Consider the following 27421-nt stretch of genomic DNA (forward strand, 5'->3'; position numbering starts at 1 on the left):
ATTATTCAAATTGATTGGTCGCTTACAAAGGTCAGCTAAGGTGAAAAGCTTGGTTAATCAGCTACGCTCTAAAAAGCCAAACTATAAAAACGGCCTAAAATCAATCTTAGCCTGGGCATTTTCATGTGAAAACCATATAGGTTTAAAATTCACTCAATGTGCAATCAATTAATGTAAACAATGCATTCAATGTAAAAATAATGTAAGTTTACAATGCACACAATGTGAAATATCAATTAATGTTTACAATGCATTCAATGTGAAAATAATGTGAAGTTTATTACTATGAAAACTATGTAAAATCCATTAATATTAACAATGCATTCAATGTGAAAACCATGTAGGTTTACATGGCAAACACTGTAAAATCCATTAATAGTAAGAATGCATTCAATGTGAAAACCATGTAGGTTTAAAATGCACACAATGTGAAATCCTTTAATGTTTACCATGCATTCAATGTGAAAACCATTTAGGTTTACAATGCCCACAATGTGAAAAGCATGAAGGTTTACAATGCATTCAATGTGAAAATCATGGAGGTTTAAAATGCACTCAATGTGAAATTCATGTATGTTCACACTGCATTCAATTTGAAAATCATGTAGGTTTACAATGCACTCAATGTGAACCCCATGTAGGTTTACAATGCAATCAATGTGAAATCCATTAATGTTTACAATGCATTCAATGAGAAAACCACGTAGGTTTACAATTCACAGAAATCCATTAATGTTTACAATTCATTCAATGTTAAAACCATATAGGTTTACAATGCACTCAATGTGTAATTCATTAATGTTTACAATGCATTCAATGTGAAAACAATGTAGGTTTACGATGCACACAATGTGAAATCCATTAATGTTTACAATGCATTCAATATGAAAACCATGTAGGTTTACAACTCACTCAATGTGAAATCCATAAATGTTTACTATGCATTTAATATAAAAACCATGAAGGTTTACAATGCACACAATGTGAAATTCATGTAGGTTTAAAATGCACCCTATATGAAATTAATGTGAAATCCATGTAGGTTTACATTGCATTGAATGTAAAATCCATGTAGGTTTACAATCCACTCAATATGAAATTCATGTAGGTTTACAATGAACTAAATGTGAAGTCCATGTAGGTTTACAAAGCACTCAATGTGAAATCCTTCATAACTTTAAAAGACAGAAGTTTCATTAAAAACATTAACTTCCTATCACAATAAAAAACATGTTTACATATTTGAGTATATCTACACAAAGATAGACACTCCAAGGTGATTGAATTTATGTTGTTAGACAACTTTTTTTTATAACCAAGTCAGGCACTGATGACCCTATAAAAAGACTATTGAATAAATTATTTTTCACTTTTTCAAAGCAGTTTATGTGCAAATATATAAGGGTAGTATTGAGAGCTCATTTCTGGAGCTGGTAGACAGTTTGCATACAAGCATAAAAACCAACATTGTATCCATATGAAGCCCTAATTTTTCATGTATCACCTTGGTTAATTGTGATAGTCAAAAGTTCACAAGTCTATTTTAGATGAACAAGTGCATGTCATTTACTCAGTCAAAGCAGAACAACAGTAAGGAATGTAATCATTATTTCATAGTTACAAATGTGTCAGGTACCTGGCCCTGGGAAACTTACCTGAACTTGTAATTGGCATCAGGAGTGGTATTGGCATTGTGGTCTACATGACTGGTTGCATCAGGCGTGGAACTGGCGTTATGGTCCAAGTGACTGCTTTCAGAGATGTCCTCCTGATTAACATAAAGGAACATACATGCCAGACCTCTCAAATCAACGAAACAGTCCTTCTTTTTAGCAGTTTGTAACGGTATCCAGATACAAAATGATTTTTCCAGACATTTGTTAAAAAACAAAGCTCTAAGAGTAGTAAAATTCGCTTTTCAAGCTCTGACTCAAATTAACCATTACTTAATCCTTTATAGACCCCGATTTACAACCCAATTTTACTACTCACATGCACAAGTGTTATTTTAGACACCTTACATGCCTTTTTTGGATAATGTATTATTTATCGGGCATACACACCATATCTTATACCCCCATTATCATTGGTAATGGGGGCTACATAGGAGTTACTTTGTCGGTCGTTCTGTCGGTCTGTCTGTTGGTCTGTCGATCTGTCTTTCACGAAAAATTTCATCTGATTTTCACCAAACTTGGTCAGAAGTTGTATCTAGATGATTTCTAGGTCATGTTTGAATATGGGTCATGCCGGGTCAAAAACTAGGTCACAAGGTCACTTAGCGCGTTTAAAACCGAAAGTTTGTCAGGACCATAACTACATGTATGTCATTTATGGTTACATTTGTTCACCATCACGGGGCGGTGTGTCATGCAAAAGAAGTACGTCGATATCTCCAAGGTCAAGGTCACACTTGGAGTTGCTCATAAATGAGCTTGTTTGGGCCATAAATTTGTCATTTATTGTTAGACTTTAAAATCACTACGCACATTTGTTCACCATCATTTTGTTGTTGTGTCATGCAAAAGAATTACATCAATATCTCCAAGGTCAAGGTCAAACTTTATGTTCAAAGGTCAAAAATAGCCATAAGTGAGCTTGTCCAGGCCATTACTATGTCCTTCATTGTGAGATTTTAAAATCATTTGGCACATTTGTTCACCATCATTGGACTGTGTGAGATGCGAAAGAATTACATCGATATCTGCAAAGTCAAGGTAACACTTTGAGTTCAAAGGTCAAAAATGGCTAAAATGATCTTGTCCGGGCCATATCTAAGTAATTCATTGTGAGATTTTTAAATTACTCGGTACATTTGTTTACAATCAAGTGTGTCATGCAAAAGAATTACGTCAATATCTCCAAGATCAAGATCACACTTCAAAAAAAAAGTTCAAAAGTCAAAAATGGCCATAAATGAGCTTGCCCGGGCCATAACTATGTCATTCATTGTGAGATTTTAAAATGACTGTGTACATTAATTTTGTTCACAGTCATTGGACAGCATTAAATGTGAAAGAGTTCCAAGGTCAAAATGGCCACAAATGATAAGGAAACAAAAATTCTTAAAAATTGCCATAAATTAGCTTGTCTTGTTTTTTAAAGACAGCATGCAAAATATTCTGTGTCAATACAGCATGTGGGGGTATATGTCACATCTGTGACAAAGCTCTAGTTATGATAGGCGTCGCTATTTGTTATACACAAAGGTATTGTAATGAAAACAAGCGTCCCCATATATTTTACCTTTGACCTTGAAGGATGACCTTCACCTTCACCTTTAACCACTCAAAATGTGCAGCTCCATGAGATACACATGCATGCCAAATATCAAGTTGCTATCTTCAATGTTGCAAAAGTGTACACGAAATAAGCAATTTTGTCCCATATTTGACCTTTGACCTTGAAGAATGACCTTGAAGGATGACCTTGACCTTTCACTCCTCAAAATGTGCAGCTCCATGAGATACACATGCATGCCAAATATGAAGTTGCTATCTTCAATATTGCAAAAGTAATGGCAAATGTTAAAAGTTTGACGCAAACACACAAACACACAAACAAACAAACCAACAGACAGGGCAAAAACAATATGTACCCCACTATAGTGGTGGGGAACATAAAAAGGAAACTGTGTTTGTATATTATGTCCCAATCAAGTCTTAAGATACTATTATCCTGTGTGTTAAACCACCCAAGGTTTTAAAACACCTGTATAGCCTGTCAAAACAACAATTATTTACATGTAAGAAGTTGAATGAACATTTATTTCATTTTCGACTAATGTTTTTGACAATAGTTTGAACATGTTGCATAAATCTAAATTAAGAGTCAATTTATTATTGGTTGAATAAGAACAGAGCTTGATGCAAGCACATAGGGTTACATTATTTACAAATGTACAATCGGAATGCCCCTGTCCCACATAGAGGCCAAATAGAAGCATATTTCCGCATTTTATATCACAGAGTCATGCACATAGTGCGCCTGTGTGTTTACTTCTAGAAAATGTAGATAGTCTGTTATCATGACTTACTTAAACTCATTAATTGTCCATACTGACCAGACATTTACATTTTTTGTGACTAAAGATGGAAATAAAGATCCTTTTAGGTGTCCTGTTAGAACAGTCCCACTTTTGGTTCACATGTCATGACCATTTGATTAAACAAGAGGGCCATGATGGCCCTGAATCGCTCACCTGACTAACCAAATACAATCCCAACCCAGATTTCATCAAGATAAACGTTCTGACCAAATTTCATAAAGATTGGATGAAAACTGTGACTTCTATTCTCTACACAAGGTTTTTTCTAATATTTGACCTATTGACCTAGTTTTTGATCCCAGGTGACCCAAATACAATCCCAACCCAGATTTCACCAAAATAAACATTCTGATTAAATTTTATAAAGATTGGATGAAAACTGTGACCTCTATTGTCTACACAAGGTTTTTCTATTTTATTACCTAGTGACCTAGTTTTTGACCCAAGATGAACAAATACAATCCACACCCAGATTTCATCAAGATAAACATTCTGACCAAATTTCATAAAGATTGGATGAAAACTGTGACTTCTATTCTCTACACAAGGTTTTTCTAATATTTGACCTATTGACCTAGTTTTTGACCCCAGGTGACCCAAATACAATCCCAACCCAGATTTCACCAAAATAAACATTCTGACCAAATTTCATAAAGATTGGATGAAAACTGCGACCTTAATTGTCTATACAAGGTTTTTCCATTATTTGACCTAGTGGCCTAGTTTTTGACCAAGTGACCTAGTTTTTGACCCCAGATGACCAAAATACAATCTCAACCCAGTTTTTATCAAGATAAACATTCTGAACAAATATCATAAAGATTGGATGCAAACTGTGACCTCTACTGTCTACACAAACAAATTGTTGACGGTTTTTCTATTATTTGACCTAGTGACCTAGTTTTTGACCTCAGATGACCCAAATACAATCCCAACCCAGATTCATCAAGATAAACAATCTGACCGAATTTCATAAAGATTGGATGGAAACTGCGACCTCTATTGTCTACACAAGGTTTTTCTATTATTTGACCTAGTTTTTGACCTAGTGACATAGTTTTTGACCCCAGATAATCCAAATTCAATCCCAACCCAGTACCCATCAAGATAAACATTCTGACCAAATTTCATTAAGATTGGATGAAAACTGCGACCTCTATTGTAAACATAACGTTTTTCTATTATTTGACCTAGTTTTTGACCTAGTGACCTAGTTTTTCACCCCAGATGACCCAAATACAATCCCAACCCAGATTTAATCAAGATAAACATTCTGACCAAATTTCATAAAGATTGGATGAAAACTGTGACCTCTACTGTCTACACAAGCAAATTGTTGACGGACGCACACACCCATGCACGCACATACGGACGCAGGACATCACACGGTTACATTAGCTCACCATGTCACTTTGTGACAAGTGAGCTAAAAAGGACGCAAATGTATCTTTAAAGCAGCAACTAAAAAAACATGTTAACTTGCTGTATTTTTTCTATCTACAGCATTTTTGTAAATGAAACAGATAAAAATAGGGCTGTTTGTAAAACATGCATGCCCCCATATGGGCTGTCAGTTGTAGTGGCAGCCATTGTGTGAATATGTTTTTTGTCACTGTGACCTTGACCTTTGACCTAGTGACCTGAAAATTAATAGGGGTCATCTGCCAGTCATGTTCAATGTACCTATAAATTTCATGATCCTAAGTTTAATCATTCTTGAGTTATCATCCGGAAACCATTTTACTATTTTAAGTCACTGTGACCTTGACTTTTGACCTAGTGACCTGAAAATCAATAGGGGTCATCTACTAGTCATGATCAAAGTGCCTATGACATTTCATGATCCTAGGCGTAAGCATTCTTAAGTTATCATCTGGAACCCATTTTACTGTTTCGAGTCACTGTGACCTTGACCTTTGACCTAGTGACCTGAAAATCAATAGGGATCATCTGCCAGTCATGATCAATGTTCCTATGTAGTTTCATGATCCTAGGCGTAAGCATTCTTGAGTTATCATCCGGAAACCATTTTACTGTTTCGAGTCACTGTGACCTTGACCTTTGACCTAGTAACCTGAAAATCCATAGGGGTCATCTGCCAGTCATGATCAATGTACCCATGAAGTTTTATGATCCGCGTAAGCCAGTCATGATCAATGTTCCTATGTAGTTTCATGATCCTAGGCGTAAGCATTCTTCAGTTATCATCCGGAAACAATTTTACTGTTTCGAGTCACTGTGACCTTGACCTTTGACCTAGTGACCTGAAAATCAATAGCGGTCATTTGCAAGTCATGATCAATGTCCCTATGAAGTTTCATGATCCTAGGCGTAAGCATTCTTGAGTTATTATCTGGAAACCATTTTACTATTTCGAGTCACAGTGACCTTGACCTTTGTCCTAGTGACCTGAAAATCAATAGGGGTCATCTGTTAGTCATGATCAATGCACCTTTGAAGTTTCATGATCCTAGGCGAAAGCATTCTTGAGTGATCATCCAGAAACCATTTTACTATTTCGAGTGACCTTTGACCTAGTGACCTGAAAATCAATAGGGGTCATCTGCCAGTCATGATCAATGTAATTATGGAGTTTCATGATACTAGGCCCAAGCGTTCTTGAGTTATCATCCGGAAACCATCTGGTGGACGGACCGACAGACGGATCGACCGACGGACGGACCGACCGACATGTGCAAAACAATATACCCCCTCTTCTTCTAATGGGGGCATACAAATTCAGTAAACAAGAAGAAACCATTACCTCCTACTATGCTCGTCTAAGTATAACGGTCTGGACCTTGCAGTGTTAAGCTTTTATGAATGCCATTTTGCCATTTTAGTGAGAAGTGCATTGAAACTATGTGTACACTATAGTGCGTCCACTTTTAGGCCCAGATGTATTTTTTAACAAATTTGGGGATGACCACATATCAACTGCAAAAGCTCTGACCCTAGTGGTTTCAGAGGACAAGATGTTATCAATTGTAATGTTTTAAATATATTTTCAGCTTTGGTTACCTACATATATAGAGGACAATTCTAACAACTCTGAAAGAGTGAAACAGATAATCTAGTATAATTCCCATAAACTTCATTTGTTTATTAAACATATATCAAGAAGTAAGGCATATTTAAATGAAATAATGGCTGCAAGCAAAAACAACATACACAATGTAATTACAACAAGCGATGTGTTTGTCAGAAACACAATCCCCCCTATTGTGCCGCATTAAAGCCATAAATTTGACCGTTGACCTTGAACGATGACCTTGACCTTGACCTTTAGCCACTGAAAAGGTGCAGCTCCATGAGATACACATGCATGCCAAATATCAAGTTTCTATCTTCAATATTCAAAAAGTTATGACCAAACTTTAACGAAGGTTAAAGTTTAAGGTAAGAAAAATACAATAATCTTTGACCTTGAAGGATTACCTTGACCTTGACTTTTCACGACTCAAAATGTGCAGCTCCATGAGATACACATGCATGCCAAATATGAAGTTGCTATATTCAATATTGCAAAAGTTATCAAACTTTAACCAATGTTAAAGTTTTAGGACACACACAATGAATGAATGAATGACAGACAGACAGACAGACAGGCCAAAAACAATATACCCCCGATCTTTCGATCCAGGGGCATAACAAGTCACCAGGATCACTGTGCTAAATTACAGTATGTATTAGTTCTTTTTACAATTCTAAAATTAGCTAAATTATTGTCTTATGAACAGAAAACAACTTGCCAATGAAATTAATGTTTCTTTATATGTATTTGCTAAATAAAAGTAATGATTAAAGGAACACATCTCTTAGAATATAAATCATAGCTTCCATTCTATTTATATGTAGGAAGGTAACAGTGTCATAGATTGTAATTTATATTATTATATTATCATATTAATTATGATCAACATGTTAATACACAATGACAAGTCCATACCATATGCAATAGATGGTGCATTATTACTTGTGGCTATAGACAAATCAATTAAATTTAAGCTTCACTGACTTAGCTAAATGCCCATGAATTAAATGGTGCTGATAATGGTTATCATTACAGCTAATTGTACATTTTGCAGAGCAGAATGAAGCACTTTCAGTGACCTTCAGGCTGAAGAATGGTAATAATGCAAACATATTGATCTACAAACTAAACCATTTGCATAGCTCCATCATACATCTGATCTAGTATTATCAGCTGCAATTAATGCATTGCCATAGAGATCAGGGCTGTTTGCAGGAATATCCGGTTGAGGGGCCCAACTGGGGAGGGAGCGTTAGGGGTCTCCCTTCACAAAGTTTTAAAAAAAAGGCACTTTTCAAGATGAATTTAAATTATTTTGTGATATAAAGTCTTACGCTTTAATCATTGGTATGAATTTCACACCAATATTTAAAGCTTTAGATTTCAAATACGTATGATGGTTGATGAAGAAGGAAAGCAAACTTTGAAAATTCAAATACCTTAGTTAAGAAATGAATCATAAAGTATGACTGGCATAAAACCAATACGGCATTTTCTCTTTAAGTTCAAACCTCTTATAAAGTTTAAAGTAAATACCTAATAAAATGTTTATCATCTACTGCACATTTTTACTTTCGCCACCATCAACACAAATAACCCATTACAATAATCTGCAAATCTCACATTAGATTGTACTTAACAATGTTTTCTCTAAGTATAATAACCGTTGTTAAGTTTTTTTTTACACAACACTTACAGAATGGGCTTTGTAATTTTCTAAATTTTTCTAAATAGTAATTGTTTTCCAGAGTTTTTTTAGGTAACTTCTTCAGATATTAAGCTGATTTGTATGCTTAGGGTGGCATTTAGCAGTCGGACCGTCGGTCTGTCTCTATGTCCATCATTTTATTTTCAGGACTATTTTTAAAATGCTTTTAGTTATTGACCCCATATTTGGTGTGTGGGTCTACCTACATGACTTACAGATGTAGTAACAGTTTCGTTCCAGTTCATAGATTTTTGGTGAAGGTATGGGCCTTTGACCTTGAAGGATGATCTTGACATTTCACCACTCAAAATGTGCATCTCCATGAGATATGTATGCATGCCAAATATGGAATTGCTATCTTCAATATTGCACAATTTTACCTTGACCTTGAAGTATGACCTTGACCTTTCACCACTCAAACTGTGAAGCTCCATGAGATACACATGCATGCCAAATTTCAAGTTGCTATCTGTAATATTGCAAAATTGTGACCTTTGACCTTGAAGGATGACCTTGACTTTGACCTCTCACCACTCTAAATGTGCAGCTCCATGAGATACGCATGCATGCCATATATCAAGTTGCCATCTTCAATATTTCAAAATTTGACCTTTGACATTGACCTTGAAGGATGACCTTGACCTTTTACCACTCAAAATGTGCAGCTCTGTGAGATACGCATGCATGCCAAATATCGAGTTGCTATCTTCAATATTGCAAAATTTGACCTTGAAGGATGATCTTGACCTTTTACCACTCAAAATGTGCCATATATTTCGAGTTACTGTGACCTTGACCTTTGACCTAGTGACTTGAAAATCAATAGGGGTCATTTGCCAGTAATGATAAACATACCTATGAAGTTTCATGATCCTAGGCCTCCTTGCCAGTAATGATCAATGTAAGCATTCTTGAGTTATCATCCGGAAACCATTTTACTATTTAGAGTCACTGTGACCTTGACCTTTGACCTAGTGACCTGAAAATCAATAGGGGTCATCTGCCAGTCATGATAAACATACCTATGAAGTTTCATGATCCTAGGCCTAAGCGTTCATGAGTTATCATCAGGAAACCATCTGGTGGACGGACGGACCGACCGACAGACCGATATGTGCAAAACAATATACCTCCTCTTCTTCGAAGGGGGGCATAAAAATATGGCCAATGTTAAAGTTTTCGTACGGACGGACAGAGGCCATATATTGGACATTTGACCTTAAAGGATGACCTTGACATTCACCTTTCACCCCTCAAAATGTTCAGCTCCATGAGATACACATGCATGCCAAATATCAGGTTGCTATGTTCAATATTAAAAAAGTTATGGCTATTAAAGTTTTCGGACGGACGGACAGACTGACTGACTGACGGACAGTTCAACTGCTATATGCAGCCCTACAGGGGGCATAATTAAAACCAGAATTCTGCTATATTGTAGAGTTATGGAACTTGGTCATTTACCTTACACAATAAACCTGAACAAATATGTAAAGTTTCGACCTGCAGTAGAAACAGTTATATGGAGATGGTGAATGGTTACCATAACAGATTTTCTAAGAAAAAGGTGCATAATTCTACTAAATTGAAGATCAAGAGTTATGGAACTTTGTCAGTCACTTCATGTGAACTTTCAACCTGCAGTAGAAACAGTGATCTAGAGAACATCTCACTTGTTAACCTTTACCAGAGTGTTACATAGACATCAATGCAGACACATGTGTCAGTAGTACAGCTTGAAATAATCTGTGAAAAGTGGCGCTAATTAACTAAATATGAATAGCAATTACTTTTGTAAAAATGCAAATGTTCATTTCTTTCATTGACTACTGGAAACAAGAGCTGTCTCCATAGAATGACATATGCCCCCGAAAAACACTTTGATACAAGTTATGAGCATTTTTCGAAACCTAAACGCGGATCCTAAGTTCAAGGTCAAGGTCACAGGGGTCAAAATTTGTGTGCACATGGAAAGGCCTTGTCCATATACACATGCATACCAAATATGAAGGCTACATCTGAAGCGACATGGAAGTTATGAGCATTTTTCGAAACCTAAACGCAAAGTATGACAGACAGACGAACAGACAGACGAAAAGTGCGATCACTATATGCCCTCCTTCGAGGGCATAAAAATTAAATGCACTCTTACTTTTATTGGCAATAAGATATTTTAGAGTTGGCAATCTGCATGAAAAAAACAATACAATTTAAAAGCCACCCACACATAGATGTACATCGCCATTGGAGACGTCCCCACCAAGAAACCTCACATATTTAACGCCCGAGTCCTCATTTATTGCTTCCATGTCAGTCTCTCTGCTTTCATCTGACAATGGCCTCTTATTGAATGATTCTACAACTTCTGTCTTATTCATCTTAGGAGCTTTGTTTGAAGATACTGTAACAGTTGGCAAAAAGAGTCACGGTAAATCACCACTTTAGCTTGAAAATTTGCTGTTTTTTTCCATTAAAATATGGCATTGTACTCATAACTTGGTAAAGAAAGGGGAGTACTTTGTTAATTTGATTAGCTATTTTGTTTAGATATGTCTATTAGAGGTAAGAAATTATAAATGTCAAGCTGCCATGGTGTTAAACAAGACAGTAGAATGAACTTAACATGTTACAGACGACCCATTTTTTTTTATTCAAAGTAAAAAATAAATAATATCTAAGTGGTTTTGGACAATATTAGGATTTCAGTTCATAATAAGGAAAAACATGTAAGGGTCCAAGTGTTGTATTTAGCAAGATTCGTGCTTGACAAATATCAAGTTAACCCAGAAATAGCCAACTTCAATTATCCTGTATTGTAATGATGGGGACATAAATAAGAAATATTTAAATCAATATATTTGTTATGATTGTATGTAACACTAATTCTGGAGTACCTGACACACATTGATAAAACTCTTCATCCTCTGCAATATCATCCAGTTTTCTTGCTGTACTGGAAGAAAGAGCATCATCACCTGCCACAGGCTGCCCATGACAACACTCTGAATCAGTCTCTTCAAAAGCACTCATAGAAATATTCTCAAAGTCCTCTGTATCAAGTCTCCGCCTCGTCAAACCCATACTGCTTCTGCTGAAATCACTGGCAACACCCTTAAGGGCCATGATAGGTGCATTCAACCTGGAACTGCTGCTGGTCTGAGTTGTGTCCCCTGCAAGGATTGGGGTCTCAAACACGCTGCTGCTTAGACTGCCTTCCTCGTCTGATGAATCTTCCAATGTTTGGTCCATGGGTGGAGTGCGGAACCTCTGAACAAAAGAACAACCACTTTGGGTGAATAACCTGAGAATTTAGTATTTTTATGGAGGTAACTTGAAATTAAACACTGAATTAATAAATTTGTCTCATGGTTTTGTATTAAGAATGGGACTTATCTGAAAACTTATGATTAATTTCTCAACATTCTATTATTAATAAGTCATATGAAACAAGAAATATCTTTTAAAAAGATATACGGCGTTGATTGTGGTCGATGTTTATGAACGATCAAAAGTTATCTCTATGAGATAAAAAGTAGCGGATGCCTTTTTTCTGCGCAGTTCTTAGCTACATCATAAGCAAATCAATTACGGGGTGTTGCGCCAGATTTCGTGGCTTATTTTGCTTTATGTGATATTATTACTCAGATATCTATATTTACAGAATAGAAAAACACAAGAAACATGAAAATAAACGATTGCATATAGGTCAGCCGGCAATACTCGAATCTTATTTAATTGCATAATTATAGTATAGTGAATTATTGTGCTCATGCTTAATTAACTGGTCTAAATGGATAAATATTTCTAATTATTTTTATCAAAATTGGTCCTTATCATGCAAATGTTGAAACCATATTAAAAATCGATGATTGACATACCACAATAATATCGCCGAATATCTTTATTTAGTATCTTTCTGATCAAAACAGACTTCAAGTGCACAAAGTTTACGAGACGGCGTTTATATAAAGATTTCTGCAACTGACCGCAAACTGACCTTGATACCTTGCGGATTGGAATGCAATGCATTACAGTCAGTACGTTATTGTCAGTAAGACCGGTGTAACACAATGATCGCAACCCCTTCTGCGAACTCCGGTGATGAACTGTATATAAACTCTGACTTTCACAAATGGCCGCGAGTTGACCTGAAACCTCGCGGGTTGAAATGCAATGCAAGTAAGTACTAAATATGACAACATAGCTACTAGTATAAACGCTTTTGCGCTGGTAATTCTCTGAAAATAAAAGGTGAACGCACAAACTGTATTTATGTCGAAAATTGATTGTAAAACTGTTCTATCTATTGAGCCTTTTCATTAGAGATAAAATTGTTTCATGCAGTAAAACAGTTTTACAAAGACGCGGATATGTTTCCAATGTTATGGTGTTATACTCAAATCAGCCAATGGAATAAATGAAGTGTATTCATTCGTACCTAGCCGCGGGAAATTTTATTTGAGTATTATTGGACACTTACAAAGGTCAAGTCAGGGTGAAAAGCTGGCTTAATACAGCTTACGCCGAAAAAAATCAAAGTAATCTATAGGTCAATGGAAATTTTCTTGTGAGAAGCATAGTTAACTGCCTGCTAATCAATTATGCATGTCAAAGGACTTTTTGTAAAAAATACTAAACCAGCAGTCTCATTTGTAGTCAACATTCATTCAGTTGAATTGTGAGGCTCTGTATACTTAGTCATACAAATATGATAAATTCACATGAAATCAGATAGACAAGCAATAAAAATCATACAGGAACAAACACATAATTCTTATGAGAGAAATTATTCAATCATCTGTTTAACATTTTTGGAAATTTCTATAGACATATCATTTGTCAAAATTTAATAATATACTTAATAGTTGCTTTGATGTCTTTGCTGTTGTTGATTTTTCATCACATTACCTGAATGAACGGCCACCGGAAAAACTTTGCGAAACCGAAATTTCGCAAACTTAAGTACCCTTTTTCTTGAAGGTTTGCTTATTTGTGATAAAGTATAAGATAAAAGTCTAACTTGTGATTAATAATTGGTTATTTTTGCTTGTTAAATGCGTTTTCTTCACTATGAACTTTATTTGCAAAGTTGGGGTTCCCATGGGATTTTTGTATTTTCCCATGGGATTTTTCATTATCCCATGGGAATTTTGGTTTCTCCCATGGGATTTTTCTCCAGCTTTTTTTATGGGAGAAAAAATCCCATGGGATTTTCAAAAACATAAAACACGTTCGTTTGTGCTTAGTTATCGATTTTAAGCATTGTTAAAGTATTTGTGCTTATTTTCGTTCAGTTTACTTTGATAGAAAAAAAATCCCATTTTTTTATGGGAAAAAAAAATCCCATGGGATTTTTTTCTGATTTTTAGAGATTTAGTCATGTAACCTTCAGAAACACTACCTTTTAACAAATGATGAGCATTTCTCGCGATTTCAACGCGTTAAATCGTGTTTTTAAAAAATAAAAAATCCCATGGGATTTTTTTGTCCCATGGGATTTTTTTGTCCCATGGGATTTTTTTCCCATGGGATTTTTTTTGCCAATGGGATTTTTTTTAAGGTATAAGTTTCTAAAAGCTATATAATAATAATAATAATAATAATAATAATAATAATAATAATAATAATAATAGTAATCGTGCTCAATATGATGAATTTGTACTTTTAAGCGACTAACATTTTTATTCGAGCCGATCTTCGAGTCCGAATGGTGAGTATAAGAGCAATTTACCAGTACAAATAAATCTCACTTGTGTAGAGAACGCTACCGTACTATAAAATAATCTTGATAATAAGTCATATCATTTCTCGACAGAAAATGAAAACAGTATCCATATTGATGTCAGCAATGTCCCCTGCTATGATAAATATTGACAAAATGAAAAACCTTGACAATAATTCCGTGTCGAATACGCATTAGGTTATAGCAATCAAATTCATATAAGCATTGATAAGATAATATGCGAAAATGGGTCTTATGTCAAATACGGCCAGCGTAGCTCCATTCCATAATGTCCGGTATTAAGTCACGTCAAGTTTCGTGGTCGAATTATAGCATAATAATCATTTTCACATTACGCGAATCATATGAGTTTCCCTACATATATTGTGTTAACATTTATGTTACACTAATGTGCGATGATGAAAAGGGGATTTCGGTAATTCTACATTCGCCCGCCTAGTACCGAAATCCCCATATTTACGCCTTAAAGGGTCAATAGGTCATCGGTATGAATGGTTTTTGACTTCACATGAATGTTAAGGTGCAAAAAAATGATATTAATTTTAATTATTAAGCACTCTTGACAGCATTAAGTTGCCTCTCAGTGGGGATTTCGGTAATTCTACACTAGAACTTAAACGCGCGCCGGTACCGAAATCCTGCTGTACAAACCTTCAAGTGTCAACAAAATTATTATAGTGTTTTTTTTTTCATTAGCAACCAGTGACATGTATTATCTCCCATTCGGTTACTTCTTTTGGAAAATAATTAGCGGGGATTTCGGTACTGCTACATTCGTACGCCCAGAGCCGAAATCACCCATGTTTACGCCAATCCCCCATATTACGCCTTAAAGGGTCTATATGTCATTATGTTTGGGTTTTGGCTTTGCATTAATGTTGATTTGTACACAATCATATTAGTGTTAATCATTTAAACACTCTTATCAGAATATTTTTTCCATTATTAAATAGTTTATTAATGTGAAAAATGTGTAAACGAATGTAAAAAAGGTAAAATGTACATTTAAAACATTGGTTACACAAAAGTATATGTAAATATAACATGACATAGTAATAATAAGTCTTCAGAAAGTATTTTCCAAACAAATTTGATGAAACAAATGATATCGGTCTACCTTATTTACAATATGCTATACACTTTTGCAATTTAGTTATCAATGTTTAATCAAAGCATAAATCAGCATATGTTGCCTCTTAGCGGGGATTTCGGTAATTCTTGTCAAGCACATAAACCCGCGCCGGTACCGAAATCCCCGCTGTACAAACCTTCAAGTGTAAAAAAATACTGATTTAGGTTAAAATAAAGGGAACAATAGTATTTTTGGCCACCAAAAAGCACTTCCGCGTCAACAAAACGATTGAAATTATGTCAGAAACCCAGCTTTTCATTGTATATATTGCAATACACCATCGGCCGCCGAGAGCGGAATACTGCGCTTGGCCGCTAAACAATGTGGATTGCATCAAATTAAATGTCAATTTTCGATTTTATTACAAAAATAAACACTGCCTTTTTATAAATATGTCAAGCACGTACACTTAACAAAAAAATCGATATATCTTTATGTAATGTAGAAAAGTAAAGCGCTTTATATATAACAATGTTTTATAATGTCTCTCTGGTTGAGAAAAAAAAACTAAACAAAACCATGTAGAACATATAATATGTTTTCATAATTAAAAAAAATATATTTAATGATGCACGTGATGTTTTATAATTGATATAAGTTCACGTGTCATTGAACGAGTTAAGGGAGAGATGCGAATTAAATTACACATAATTAAAAACGGATACTATACTGTCAGCTTGATTTATAAATTGTGTTCCATCGCGCCAATATATTCATTGTTCCATGAAATTTTGTATAAAAGCAAAACGATTGAAATTATGTCAGAAATCGTGCTTTTCACATGAAATGATCTTTAACACTTTATTTATTCCAATCAGGTAAATAACAAATACAATAATAGGGGAAGTCTATACTGTGTATTAGAAACTTGTTGTGGTGATCCCTATCTTATCCGCTCAATACACATCCACCTGGCTACTGTACAGAAAAAATTAGATTTACTTCCAAAATAACTGATTTCATTAATTGCTAACTTGTTGTCTACATTTTAAATTAACAACGATAATGGATCAACATCACCGTTGCACAATTATTAAGTTCACAGTAATCTGTACTTTAAATAGATAGCCTAATTAAAGACGGTGCTAATAAAGAACAAAGCGTGAATGTGGATAGTAAGAAATTAGATCCTTTTTTGCATGACACTGGCAGTATATCATTTTATCTTATATAAATAAGCCACATTTAAGACATGGATAAAATTAAAATAAGACACATTTGCATCTTTCATTTCTTGAAAAAAAAAATAAGCACGCAGTCACATATAAATAAGATACATTGAAGACACAGACAAAAATAAATAAGACACATTTGCATCTTTCACTAAATTTTCTTGAAAAAACATGTGAAACTGAAGAAAAACATTTATTACTGACACATTATTCTAAAAGTCGACTGACAACTTAAGTTCAAAGAGGGATTTACAATTAAATAAGATCCATTTTCGCATGATGCTGGTTGTAGAGCAAGCAATACATTTCTTACTGACACATTATTCTAAAAGTCGACAGGCAACATAAATTCAAAGAGGGAACCACAATTAAATAAGATCAATTTTCGCATGATACTGGTTGTATAGCAAGTAGTCACATATTAATTACAGCTTGCATTAGTTGCAATAATTTTGTTAAGTGCGCGTGCTTCTGAACGTTGCGTTAAGCGAGAGTGTTGTCATTTTGTTAGTTTTATATTTTGGTATTATGTATGATTATTGCTTGTTTTGAATTTGAAATAAACGCTTTCTGGCAAAAAAGCATCGTCTTAATTTTAATACAAATAATGAACATTTGACATACAAAATGTCCAATAACATACCGGCAATAACATTATATATATGTTAATTTCTTTGCATGTTTATACCGAAATTATAGCCGACATCGGCAGTTAGGGAAATTTTGTGACACACTTTAACACATCAAACATGCATGATAGTTCTTTTTTCATATGATATTCCCCTGGTTGCTTACCGGTGTATTGGTGCAGTTGATAACCCCGCCGGGACTACAGTAGGGTGCTAATACACACGTGTATCGTGTTCAATACAATCGTCTTAATTTTAATACAAATAATGAACATTTGACATACAAAATGTCCAATAACATATCGGCATTAACATTATATATATGTTAATTTCTTTGCATGTTTATACCGAAATTATAGCCGACATCGGCAGTTAGGGAAATTTTGTGACACACTTTAACAAATCAAACATGCATGATAGTTCTTTTTTCATATGATATTCCCCTGGTTGATTACCGGTGTATCGGTGCAGTTGATAACCCCGCCGGGACTACAGTAGGGTGCTAATACACACGTGTATCGTGTTCAATACCCGATCCATGCTACAACGTGTAAGAACGGGAATTTCGGTAATTCTACCTTTTTAAGCTTGCGCACCTCTAATGGGCACATATCCAAATATAATTTAATTAATTATTTTCCTAATCAGCATCATTTCACTAAACTACATGCAAATTTGTAGGTAGGCTTTCCACGCTTAAAAAAAATAAACCGATTTTTTCAAAACCACCCTCACGCTCGGCTTTTGTCCAGTTTATTTTCACCCCTGGGGTATATAAAAGTTCCATAATTCATTCAAATTTCAAAATATGGGCATGCAGTTGGTGTGTACAGATGCAGTAAAGGTGTTTAAAGTTTAAACAAGATGAAATAAGTATTCTTTTACAGACATTTATTTTTTACAAATTTTAATCTATGGAATAGCGCCATGAAAAGTAAGTGATTTCAGCCAAGTAAAAATTTGGTCGGTTAAAAACAAAGTGTAATAAAATTCAAAATAGTATCATTTAAGTTATATTTTAAACTCAGTTTTTATAGAAACACTATATACAGCAAAAATACCAAAAAAATAGACGGATTTACCGTTTACTTTTTGAAATAAAAATAAAAATGCAACATGCATCATTCGTATTTTCAGCAGTAAATTAATCAATTTAGCCATAACGTTGTTTTAATTTTAAAATTGAAGGATGTGCATACAATTTTTAACATATTTAACAATAAACATAGCTTATGTGCTATATTAAATCAAATTACGTTAGAAAATAAATAAAACGCGTCGCAAAAAGTATGCGATGTCGGCAGGAATCGAACCTGCGCGGGAAAATCCCAAAAGATTTCTTATTCATCACCTTACCCACTCGGCCACGACAACTTCACATCTGTGTACCCTTAAATTAGATATATATAAGTAAACAGGTAAAAAGGCTCGCTCGATCTTTGAAGAAATCGCGAAATCGTATTTTTCAGATGATAATTGGATCAAAGTCAATATTTATAGTGAAAATAATGTAATCTAAATGAATAAGTTAAACATATATCAAAATTCGAAGTTTGAAAAAAATAAAATGCATCTCTCGGAAATAAGCGATCATTGAAGATCGGCAATGGCTTATATATGAAGTGAAAGGACAGTTGAAAGTTTCCATTTTGCACGTTAATGATTCTGATAATATGGTGACAAAGGCAGCAGTCCTATGTAGTATTGTGTTTGACCGGAGAGTAGCGTGATCTGTGTCGGTGTTGGGCGCTCTGAGGGCGCAATCCAGCTACATAGGTACATAGGAACCTCTTGTGGCTATAGTCCATGGATCGGGTTCGGCAGACAGGGAACATGTAAATTTTTATATGTATGTTTTATATCTTAATTACCTAAACGTATATTTATCCTGATTACTTATTTACTGAGGTTTGAGTTAGTCGCAATGATTGTAGATACGTTGTACTATATTTAGTAAGTATTTGGAGGACGAGTGGCACGGACACGCGCTTTATTATCACTTATGCAAGGAACGCGTTTTGTTTATATACGTATTTTTGATATTCCGATAGGCTTAAAGGAGGTAACTTATTCAAGTAAAACGCGATATTTTTTGCGATGCCTTTTTATAACTCTTGTTTAATTAATTACATACGAATATACAGCTAAATTTAAGATGATTTTTACCAGAAAAAAATTTCGGAGAAAGATATATTGAGATTTTGATATTCCATAGAATGCGAGTCTCCATATATATTTTCTATTGCAGGGGAGGTAATTTAAAAACTTTAAAGTCTCCGAATTGGTCTTTGTTGTATCTATTTACGTTTATTTTCAAGCTAATGGCGATTAAAAAATTAATTATTATTAGTATGTGCTCACATGGATATTGGTACGGATATATCGTGTTCATATGACTGTTACTACATCCATTTCATTCATCATTCAGGACGGGCTACACAAATCTCGTGAAGAGGTCAGTAGGATCGAAAAATTATGAAAAAGAAAAAAAAAGTAGGACCTGTAAACAAACTCTCATACACACTCTTCACTCATCGTGGCGCTCTCGCATGTCTGAGGCGATATATAATACTGTATTCGCTGGTATTTTCGGTTGATATGCTTGATTGCTTAGGACGCAATGAATATAGTGTATTTATATTTAATGGAAGTGAGCTCATTGTTGTTTCTGGCGGTATTCAATTTCTGGTAATAGTTTCGCGATTAAAGACGTCGGTTCTCGGTTAGGTGTGGAATGTTCTTATTTGTTAATGTGCCAAGTGCTTAAAGGCGGTTTATCGCACTTTATTAGTCGGCGTTTCAAGAGAATGGGTAATAAATGCAAATCAGTAGGTGCTTAGAAGACTTAAGTACGGCAAGAACCACAACTCACTCTGCTAGGAACGATTACCACTGCCTGTCTGCAGCAGACGACAAATGATTCTGCTCTAGCAGTGAATGTATATACCAGCTTGTAAACGCCATTGGCCAGTCTAGTGTTTATCATTAAAATATGCACATATTGGCTGCTTTCATGGAAAACGAGGCTTAATGCACGTCAAATAAGATTAGCCTGTGCACAATGATAAGCATATGCAATGCGAACAAGCTAATCAAGGACGACAACAGCGAACAACTTCAGTGCCTTCAGCGCGTTGATTTATATTATACATTATGTCCTATGTTATATGGCGTATAGCTACTAATATATGTGTGTATAAAATATGTTAACCGTCTTTATTTTTTAAATAAATGAAATCATACTGAAACTCTACGAATTGAGGATTTACATGTTTTTATGAGCTGTCAAAGATTATTACGAACAACAATTATTATCTTTTTTAATGCAGACAGTTTAAAAGACTGTGGGTGCGGACCCAGGATCCTGCGATAAATCAAACGGAAAGGTACTTTAGGTACTTAAGCTACGTTGAAGAAACTCGGACATTGTTGACGCCCTGTCTTCAATAAATACTGTTTTTGAGTGAGGTAAAACTTACAAATGTATTTGTTAGCCAATTGACGTGTATCGTGGTATTTTGAAATTATTTTTAAAATAACTGGGCTAAGCATTGGTTTCGGTAGAAAAGTACTGCAACAATTTCGCTAGATTTGAACACATTTTAACACTCCGCATTATGATATTTTGATTCAATTTTTCATATTTATACCAAGTGAGTTTTCATTTGACCGCCTTGCGGATACAGATCCATTAGCATGTGCTTGTGTATTATAATAACAATTAATGAGTTAATTTACTACTTACAGTATCGTTATTTTCATCAACATCATCGTTATCATCGTTATCATCGTTATCATCATCATCATCAACATAATCATCATCTCATCATTATCATCATCATCATCATCATCATCATCATCATCATCATCATCGTCATCATCATCGTCATCATCATCGTCATCTTCATCATCATCATCATCATCATCGTCGTCGTCGTCGCCCTCGTCCTCGTCCTGCTCCTCCGCCTCCACCGCATCATCAGCAGCAGCATCGTCATCAGCAACAGCAGCAGCATTATCGTCACTATCACCAACAACATCGTTATGGTCGTCATCGTCGTGATCATCATCATCAGTGTCATCATCATCATCATCATCGTCATTGTTATCGTCGTTGTTCTCCTCCTCGTCGTCGTCATCGTCATCATCGTCGTCATCGTCATTCTCATCATGAACAATTTCAACAACCGTAAAACCTATCGCTCAGCTCATTTTTGCAGTGAATTCGGATGTTATATCAAATATTTTTGATTAATAGAGTTTGCTGCTTAATGTATTAATAACTAAATAATAATGTTGATAATATTGAAAATAAATGGTTTCAATTTTATTTATCCGTTTAAGATGCAGTATTTGACCAAGTCAATTTGTCGCTAAAAGTATTCATTACACATTCAATCCAAAAAGCGTTACGAGTTGCTATTGAAACTATAATCGCATTCCGATAAAAATGGTGTCTGTATTAGGGCCTGTTTAATTTCTACGCTTCATTGCAATTCATAAAAATATTTTTAAGGGTACCGGTATATCTAGACACACTCTGTTATCCAAACAATCCTTGTGATCATAAACAAATAAACAATGAAATATAAATAAAATTAGATGATAAAAAATGGTATCTTCCTTTTTGCTGTTGCTAGTTATCAACAGAGTAGCAAAACTTTTAAATATAAATTATATTCAATTCATAGCACGCTTAAAGATGTGAAGTTTATCTAAATCTATAAGCACAAACATATTTATGTTTGTTAATACAAAGCTGTAGCAGTTTTCTGATTGCGCTTGAAAAGATGTGATTGTTGTTGCTGCATTAATAGTATCATTAGTTTGTATTTCCAGATTAGGTATTCCACCATGCATTTTGTTTTTAATCAGATGTCTTATAATTGGCATTGCAATATTTCAATAACGAGTAATCAACACAATTGACTTTATGTATTTTTAATTGTTTATCCATATTATCATTAACACTTGAGGAAAAAATAAGCTGTGTCATTTTTTATTTTTTATTTTACTTATGGTTCAGACAACTCTGCTTTTACTCTATGCCGTAATAATTATAAGTTTCCGTTCACTTAAAGATATTGTTTTTCGTGTTGGAAAATTTAAATACGAAAAATATTTAGAGACAAGTGTGTTATGTTTGTTTGTCAATTATTTAATTGAAGTAGAAATAATACATCAGTGTACATAATTTTATTGTGTTGTTCCCTTCGTTCTTTACTTTAAAAATACAACTTAACAGCTTTGCAATCAACTGAAATAATATATAACAAGAGTTCCGCGGTCGGAGATGACCGCATTGAAGCCGGATTTTTGATTTAAATGACAGGAAAGTACCTTTCGTGTTTTTGTCAATGCAATACTTAAATTACTGAAATATTGTTCAAAGGTCAAAATGAAATGTAAGTACTTTTCAAGGCATGAGCAAACCTTGTGTTATGTTTTGAATGCATGCATATACATGAACAACAATAACATTTAAGGTCACAAATATGAACTTGAATTGACAATTAGGAAAGTTTGATCTCAATTTTTTTATTAGCAAATTAGTAACATATTGTTTGAAGTTTCCATCAATTTCATTATCAAATGTAAGAAAATAAACTTAGATGAAATAATACTATTTATTGTTTTGCTTTCACATACCTACCTAGTTCTGGCCAACCTTCATATCAAGTTTGAAGACTCTAGGTCTAAGCATACCAAAGTATTAACAACTTTAACATATTTACATCCAAGGTCACAGTGACCTCGACCTTCAAATGAATGACCTTGAAATGACCAGTGGTCATCTAAGTGTGCTTGCAAACCTTTACGTCAAGTTTGAGATTCTAGGTCCAAGCATACCAAAGTTACAACAATTTTAACATTTTAACATTTAAGTTCACAGTGACCTTGACCTTCAAATGAATGACATTGAAATGAATGACCTTGAAATGACCAGTGGTCATCTAAGTGTGCTTGCAAACCTTTACGTCAAGTTTGAGATTCTAGGTCCAAGCATACCAAAGTTATAACAATTTTAACATTTTAACATTGAAGGTCACAGTGACCTTGACCTTCAAATGAATGACATTGAAATGAGCAGTGGTGATCTTCTAGTACTGGCCAACCTTTATGTCAAGTTTGAAGACTCTAGGTACAAGCATACCAAAGTTATAACATGGAATAAGAACTTTAACATTTTTACCTACCAAAGTTATAAGAACTTTAACATTTTTACATTCAAGGTCACAGTGACCTTGACCTTAGAATGAATGACCTTGAAATGACCAGTGGTCATCTAAGTGTGCTTGCAAACCTTCATGTCAAGTTTGAAGACTCTATGTCCAAGCATACCAAAGTTATAACAATTTTAACATTTTAACATTTAAGGTCACAGTGACCTTGACCTTCAAATGAATGACATTGAAATGACCAGTGGTCATCTTCTAGTACTGGCCAATCTTTATTTCAAGTTTGAAGACTCTAGGTACAAGCATACCAAAGTTATAACATGAAATAAGAACTTTAACATTTTTACATTCAAGGTCACAGTGACCTTGACCTTCAAATGAATGACCTTGAAATGTCCAGTGGTTACTTACTAGTTCTGGCCAACCTTCATGTCAAGTTTCAAGACTCTAGGTCCAAGCATACCAAAGTTATAACAACTTTAACATTTTTACATTCAAGGTCACAGTGACCTTGACCTTCAAATGAATGACCTTGAAATGTCCAGTGGTTACTTACTAGTTCTGGCCAACCTTCATGTCAAGTTTCAAGACTCTAGGTCCAAGCATACCAAAGTTATAACAACTTTAACATTTTTATATTGAAGGTCACAGTGACCTTCACCTTCAAATGAATGACCTTGAAATGACCAGTGGTCATCTGTTAATCCTGGCCAACCTTCATGTCAAGTTTGAAGACTCTAGGTCCAAGCATACCAAAGTTATACCATGAAATAAGAACTTTAACATTTTTACATTCAAGGTCACAGTGACCTTGACCTTCAAATGAATGACCTTGAAATGACCAGTGGTTACTAACTAGTTATGGCCAACCTTCATGTCAAGTTTCAAGACTCTAGGTCCAAGCATACCAAAGTTATAACAACTTTAACATTTTTTATATTGAAGGTCACAGTGACCTTGACCTTCAAATGAATGACCTTGAAATGACCAGTGGTCATCTGTTAATCCTGGCCAACCTTCATGTCAAGTTTGAAGACTCTAGGTCCAAGCATACCAAAGTTATACCATGAAATAAGAACTTTAACATTTTCGAGCACGCCGCCACCCCGCCCGCCCGCCCGCCCCCCCCGCCCGCCCGACAACATCAATCTATAAGCCGAGATTTTTTCGAAAAAAATCCGGCTAAAAAGTAAACACAATAAACGTTTGGCTTTCTTAATACGATATCATTTCAAACGCTGTTGGAAGGAACCATTGCTTATTAGAGGTTTACAAGGTAATTTACCCAAGTACGCAAATGTAATGGTCGATTGCCCTTAGGCATGATTCTGTTTTATTACTTTAATCCGGTTGTAAAAATGCATGACCGAAGGGTCATCAGATAAGCAAAAACAGGGACAAAATCTGATAAAATAGCGCTGTTTAACTGACTGTACGAAAATCCGTATGTCCGAAAATTAGAATCATGAAAACATAAATATTTTGGCTTAAAAAGGAAATGTAAGAAAATTTAGAATGTAAGAGAAAATACGGTGGTTTTATGGTGTTTAAATCGATTAGAAATAGCAAAACCTAAAGACATTATCTCAAGTGTGATTTTCAAAAGATTTGATATGAATGTACACACACGGTAAAACTAGTCTATTAAAATGCAATACCTTCATTGGTTCTCATGTTTTTAATATTTATTAAACATAGGTATTTGTGAACACTTGTTGTTATATAATATTGAAATGTACACGCATACTGAACATAAAATCATTAGCATAACGGCTAAGTTGGTTTTTACTAAGATTGCAATAGTGTTTATTTTATTATTATGAATCTTATGAGGATAATTTTGAAAGTATGACACAGAGTATCTGAAGAAGATATATACATATAATCACATATGTTGTTGTTGTTGTTGTGGTTATTGTTTCAATATTTTTATGAGTATCATACATTCAATGACGAATAGCTATTAATTTGTCATACAAACACCATAATTATTATTGGATTGCGGAGATTAAACAAATCGATTCCCTAGTAACTGATATAACTGATACATTTTTTGAGCGACAATTTGAAACTAAATCTAGTATTATTTAAATTTGATTATTTTAATTGCAGACTTTTTTATTAACCCCAATTAATGTGTACGCAACGTTTCTTTTATTTAAATCGCTGAGTACGAAGCATCAAGCTATTTTTTATTTAACAGACAGTGATCTTTAATGTATGTCATAATATAAATTGAAATCAATCTTAATTAAAGCTTGAGTGGTTGGTTTGTAATAAGTTTTGTAAATGTTGCTGTAGGATATGCATGCACAATAAATACTAACGCTCTGGCATATTGTGATGGTGATATGATTATATATTGCACAATGAATATGTGATGATGTTCTTGTGATAATATTGAGGCTATAATTAGTTTTTAAATTAAGCTAGCTAATTTCAAATAAGATACAAACACATCCCAATCCTAAAATTATCAGTAAGTTATAGTATTGTTTGCCTCTAGGCGCATAATTAATTGAAGGCCTAGTTTATCTGTTAATCCTCGCCCCATGTGGTGTCCCAGTGGGTACACTGATATTAATACACAATGTATTGGTCCACAATTAAATCTCTTATAAAAACATGTCTCTCAGGTGACTGAAAAATGGCTGTGTAGATACAACAAATACTACTACAACGGAGACTAAGATAACACATGTTACAATTAATTTGTCTTCGTTGCGTTCTTCTTATACGACAAACACTTCTAAAACAAAAAAGCAAAAAGCCGCTACTGCTACTGCTTCGGCTACTCTTACTGCTACTGCTGCCGCTGCCGCTGCCACTGCCACTGCCACTGCCACTGCCGCTGCCACTGCCGCTGCCACTGCCGCTGCCAGTGCTGCTGCTTCTGCTGCTGCTGCTACTGATAGTGCTACTGCTACTGCCACTGCCACTGCCGCTGCTGCTGCTACTGATAGTGCTACTGCTGCTGCTGCTTCTGCTGCTGTTGCTACTGTTACTGCTACTGATACGGCTACTGATACGGCTACTGCTACTGCTACTGCTACTTCTACTTCTACTGCTACTTCTACTGCTACTGCTAGTGCTACTGCTACTGCTACTGATTCTGCTACTGCTACTGCTGCTGCTGCTGCTGCTACTGCTGCTGCTGCTGCTACTGCTACTAATGATAATAATTCTCCTTCTACTTCTCTTTCTTCTATTGCTAGCGATGCTTCATAATTTATTTTTAAATGTATCATTATGTTAAAACAGGAAAGAACTGTTATATATATTTTCTTAAAGGTGTAAAGAATCTAAACTTTTCTGCGATTAAAGTTTTATTTAACTGGATTAGTATAGGCCACATAACAGACGCTATTGTACTGATTTGTACTAAACACCATTTTGTCATAATCAACAGTTTTAACATGCCGCAGTTTCCTTGGAAGTTAACCTTTGATTGGAGTTATGTATAAAACATTAACAAGGTATTTGTTGACAGTTTGTCCTGTCACAATTATATATTAGTTGAGCCAAACGTGTGATAAAGATCCCTTTTGGGATGGCGATAAATACTATTTATATTGTTCAACAGTGGGAGACTGAGAAAACATATGTTACAATTAATTTGTCTACTTTGCCTGCTTCTTCTTTATATATTTTTCTTGCTAATCGTTTAAGTTTAGTTTTAGTTAAGTAGGTATATCAATTTACATTTTTTGATAGATATTTATTTGGATAGTAATAGTATGTTTTATTTGACTTGACATCATTGAACCGGTTTATTC

The 27421-nt window shown here is 34.7% G+C and overlaps 1 protein-coding gene across 7 annotated transcripts in view; it reads right to left on the bottom strand.

Annotated features, from left to right (window-relative positions):
* Positions 1 to 27421, bottom strand: part of LOC127871481 (uncharacterized) — a 362002-nt gene that overhangs the window by 268698 nt on the left and 65883 nt on the right. For 5 of the 7 annotated variants that reach the window (XR_008045365.1, XR_008045368.1, XR_008045367.1 and 2 more), the window contains exons 2-4: positions 11685 to 12057; positions 11016 to 11191; positions 1656 to 1768 (exon numbers count right to left, since the gene is read on the bottom strand). Coding sequence is in view for 3 of the 7 variants with exons in the window: in XM_052414444.1 (XP_052270404.1) it covers positions 1656 to 1768; positions 11016 to 11191; positions 11685 to 12039 (644 nt within the window). In the remaining 4 variants the exon portion in view is untranslated. The remainder of the gene's footprint in view (positions 1 to 1655; positions 1769 to 11015; positions 11192 to 11684; positions 12058 to 27421) is intronic. The other 2 variants (XM_052414446.1, XM_052414445.1) reach the window with 2 other exon arrangements.

Source organism: Dreissena polymorpha, chromosome 3 (assembly GCF_020536995.1).
Source record: "Dreissena polymorpha isolate Duluth1 chromosome 3, UMN_Dpol_1.0, whole genome shotgun sequence".
Lineage (NCBI taxonomy): Eukaryota > Metazoa > Mollusca > Bivalvia > Myida > Dreissenidae > Dreissena > Dreissena polymorpha.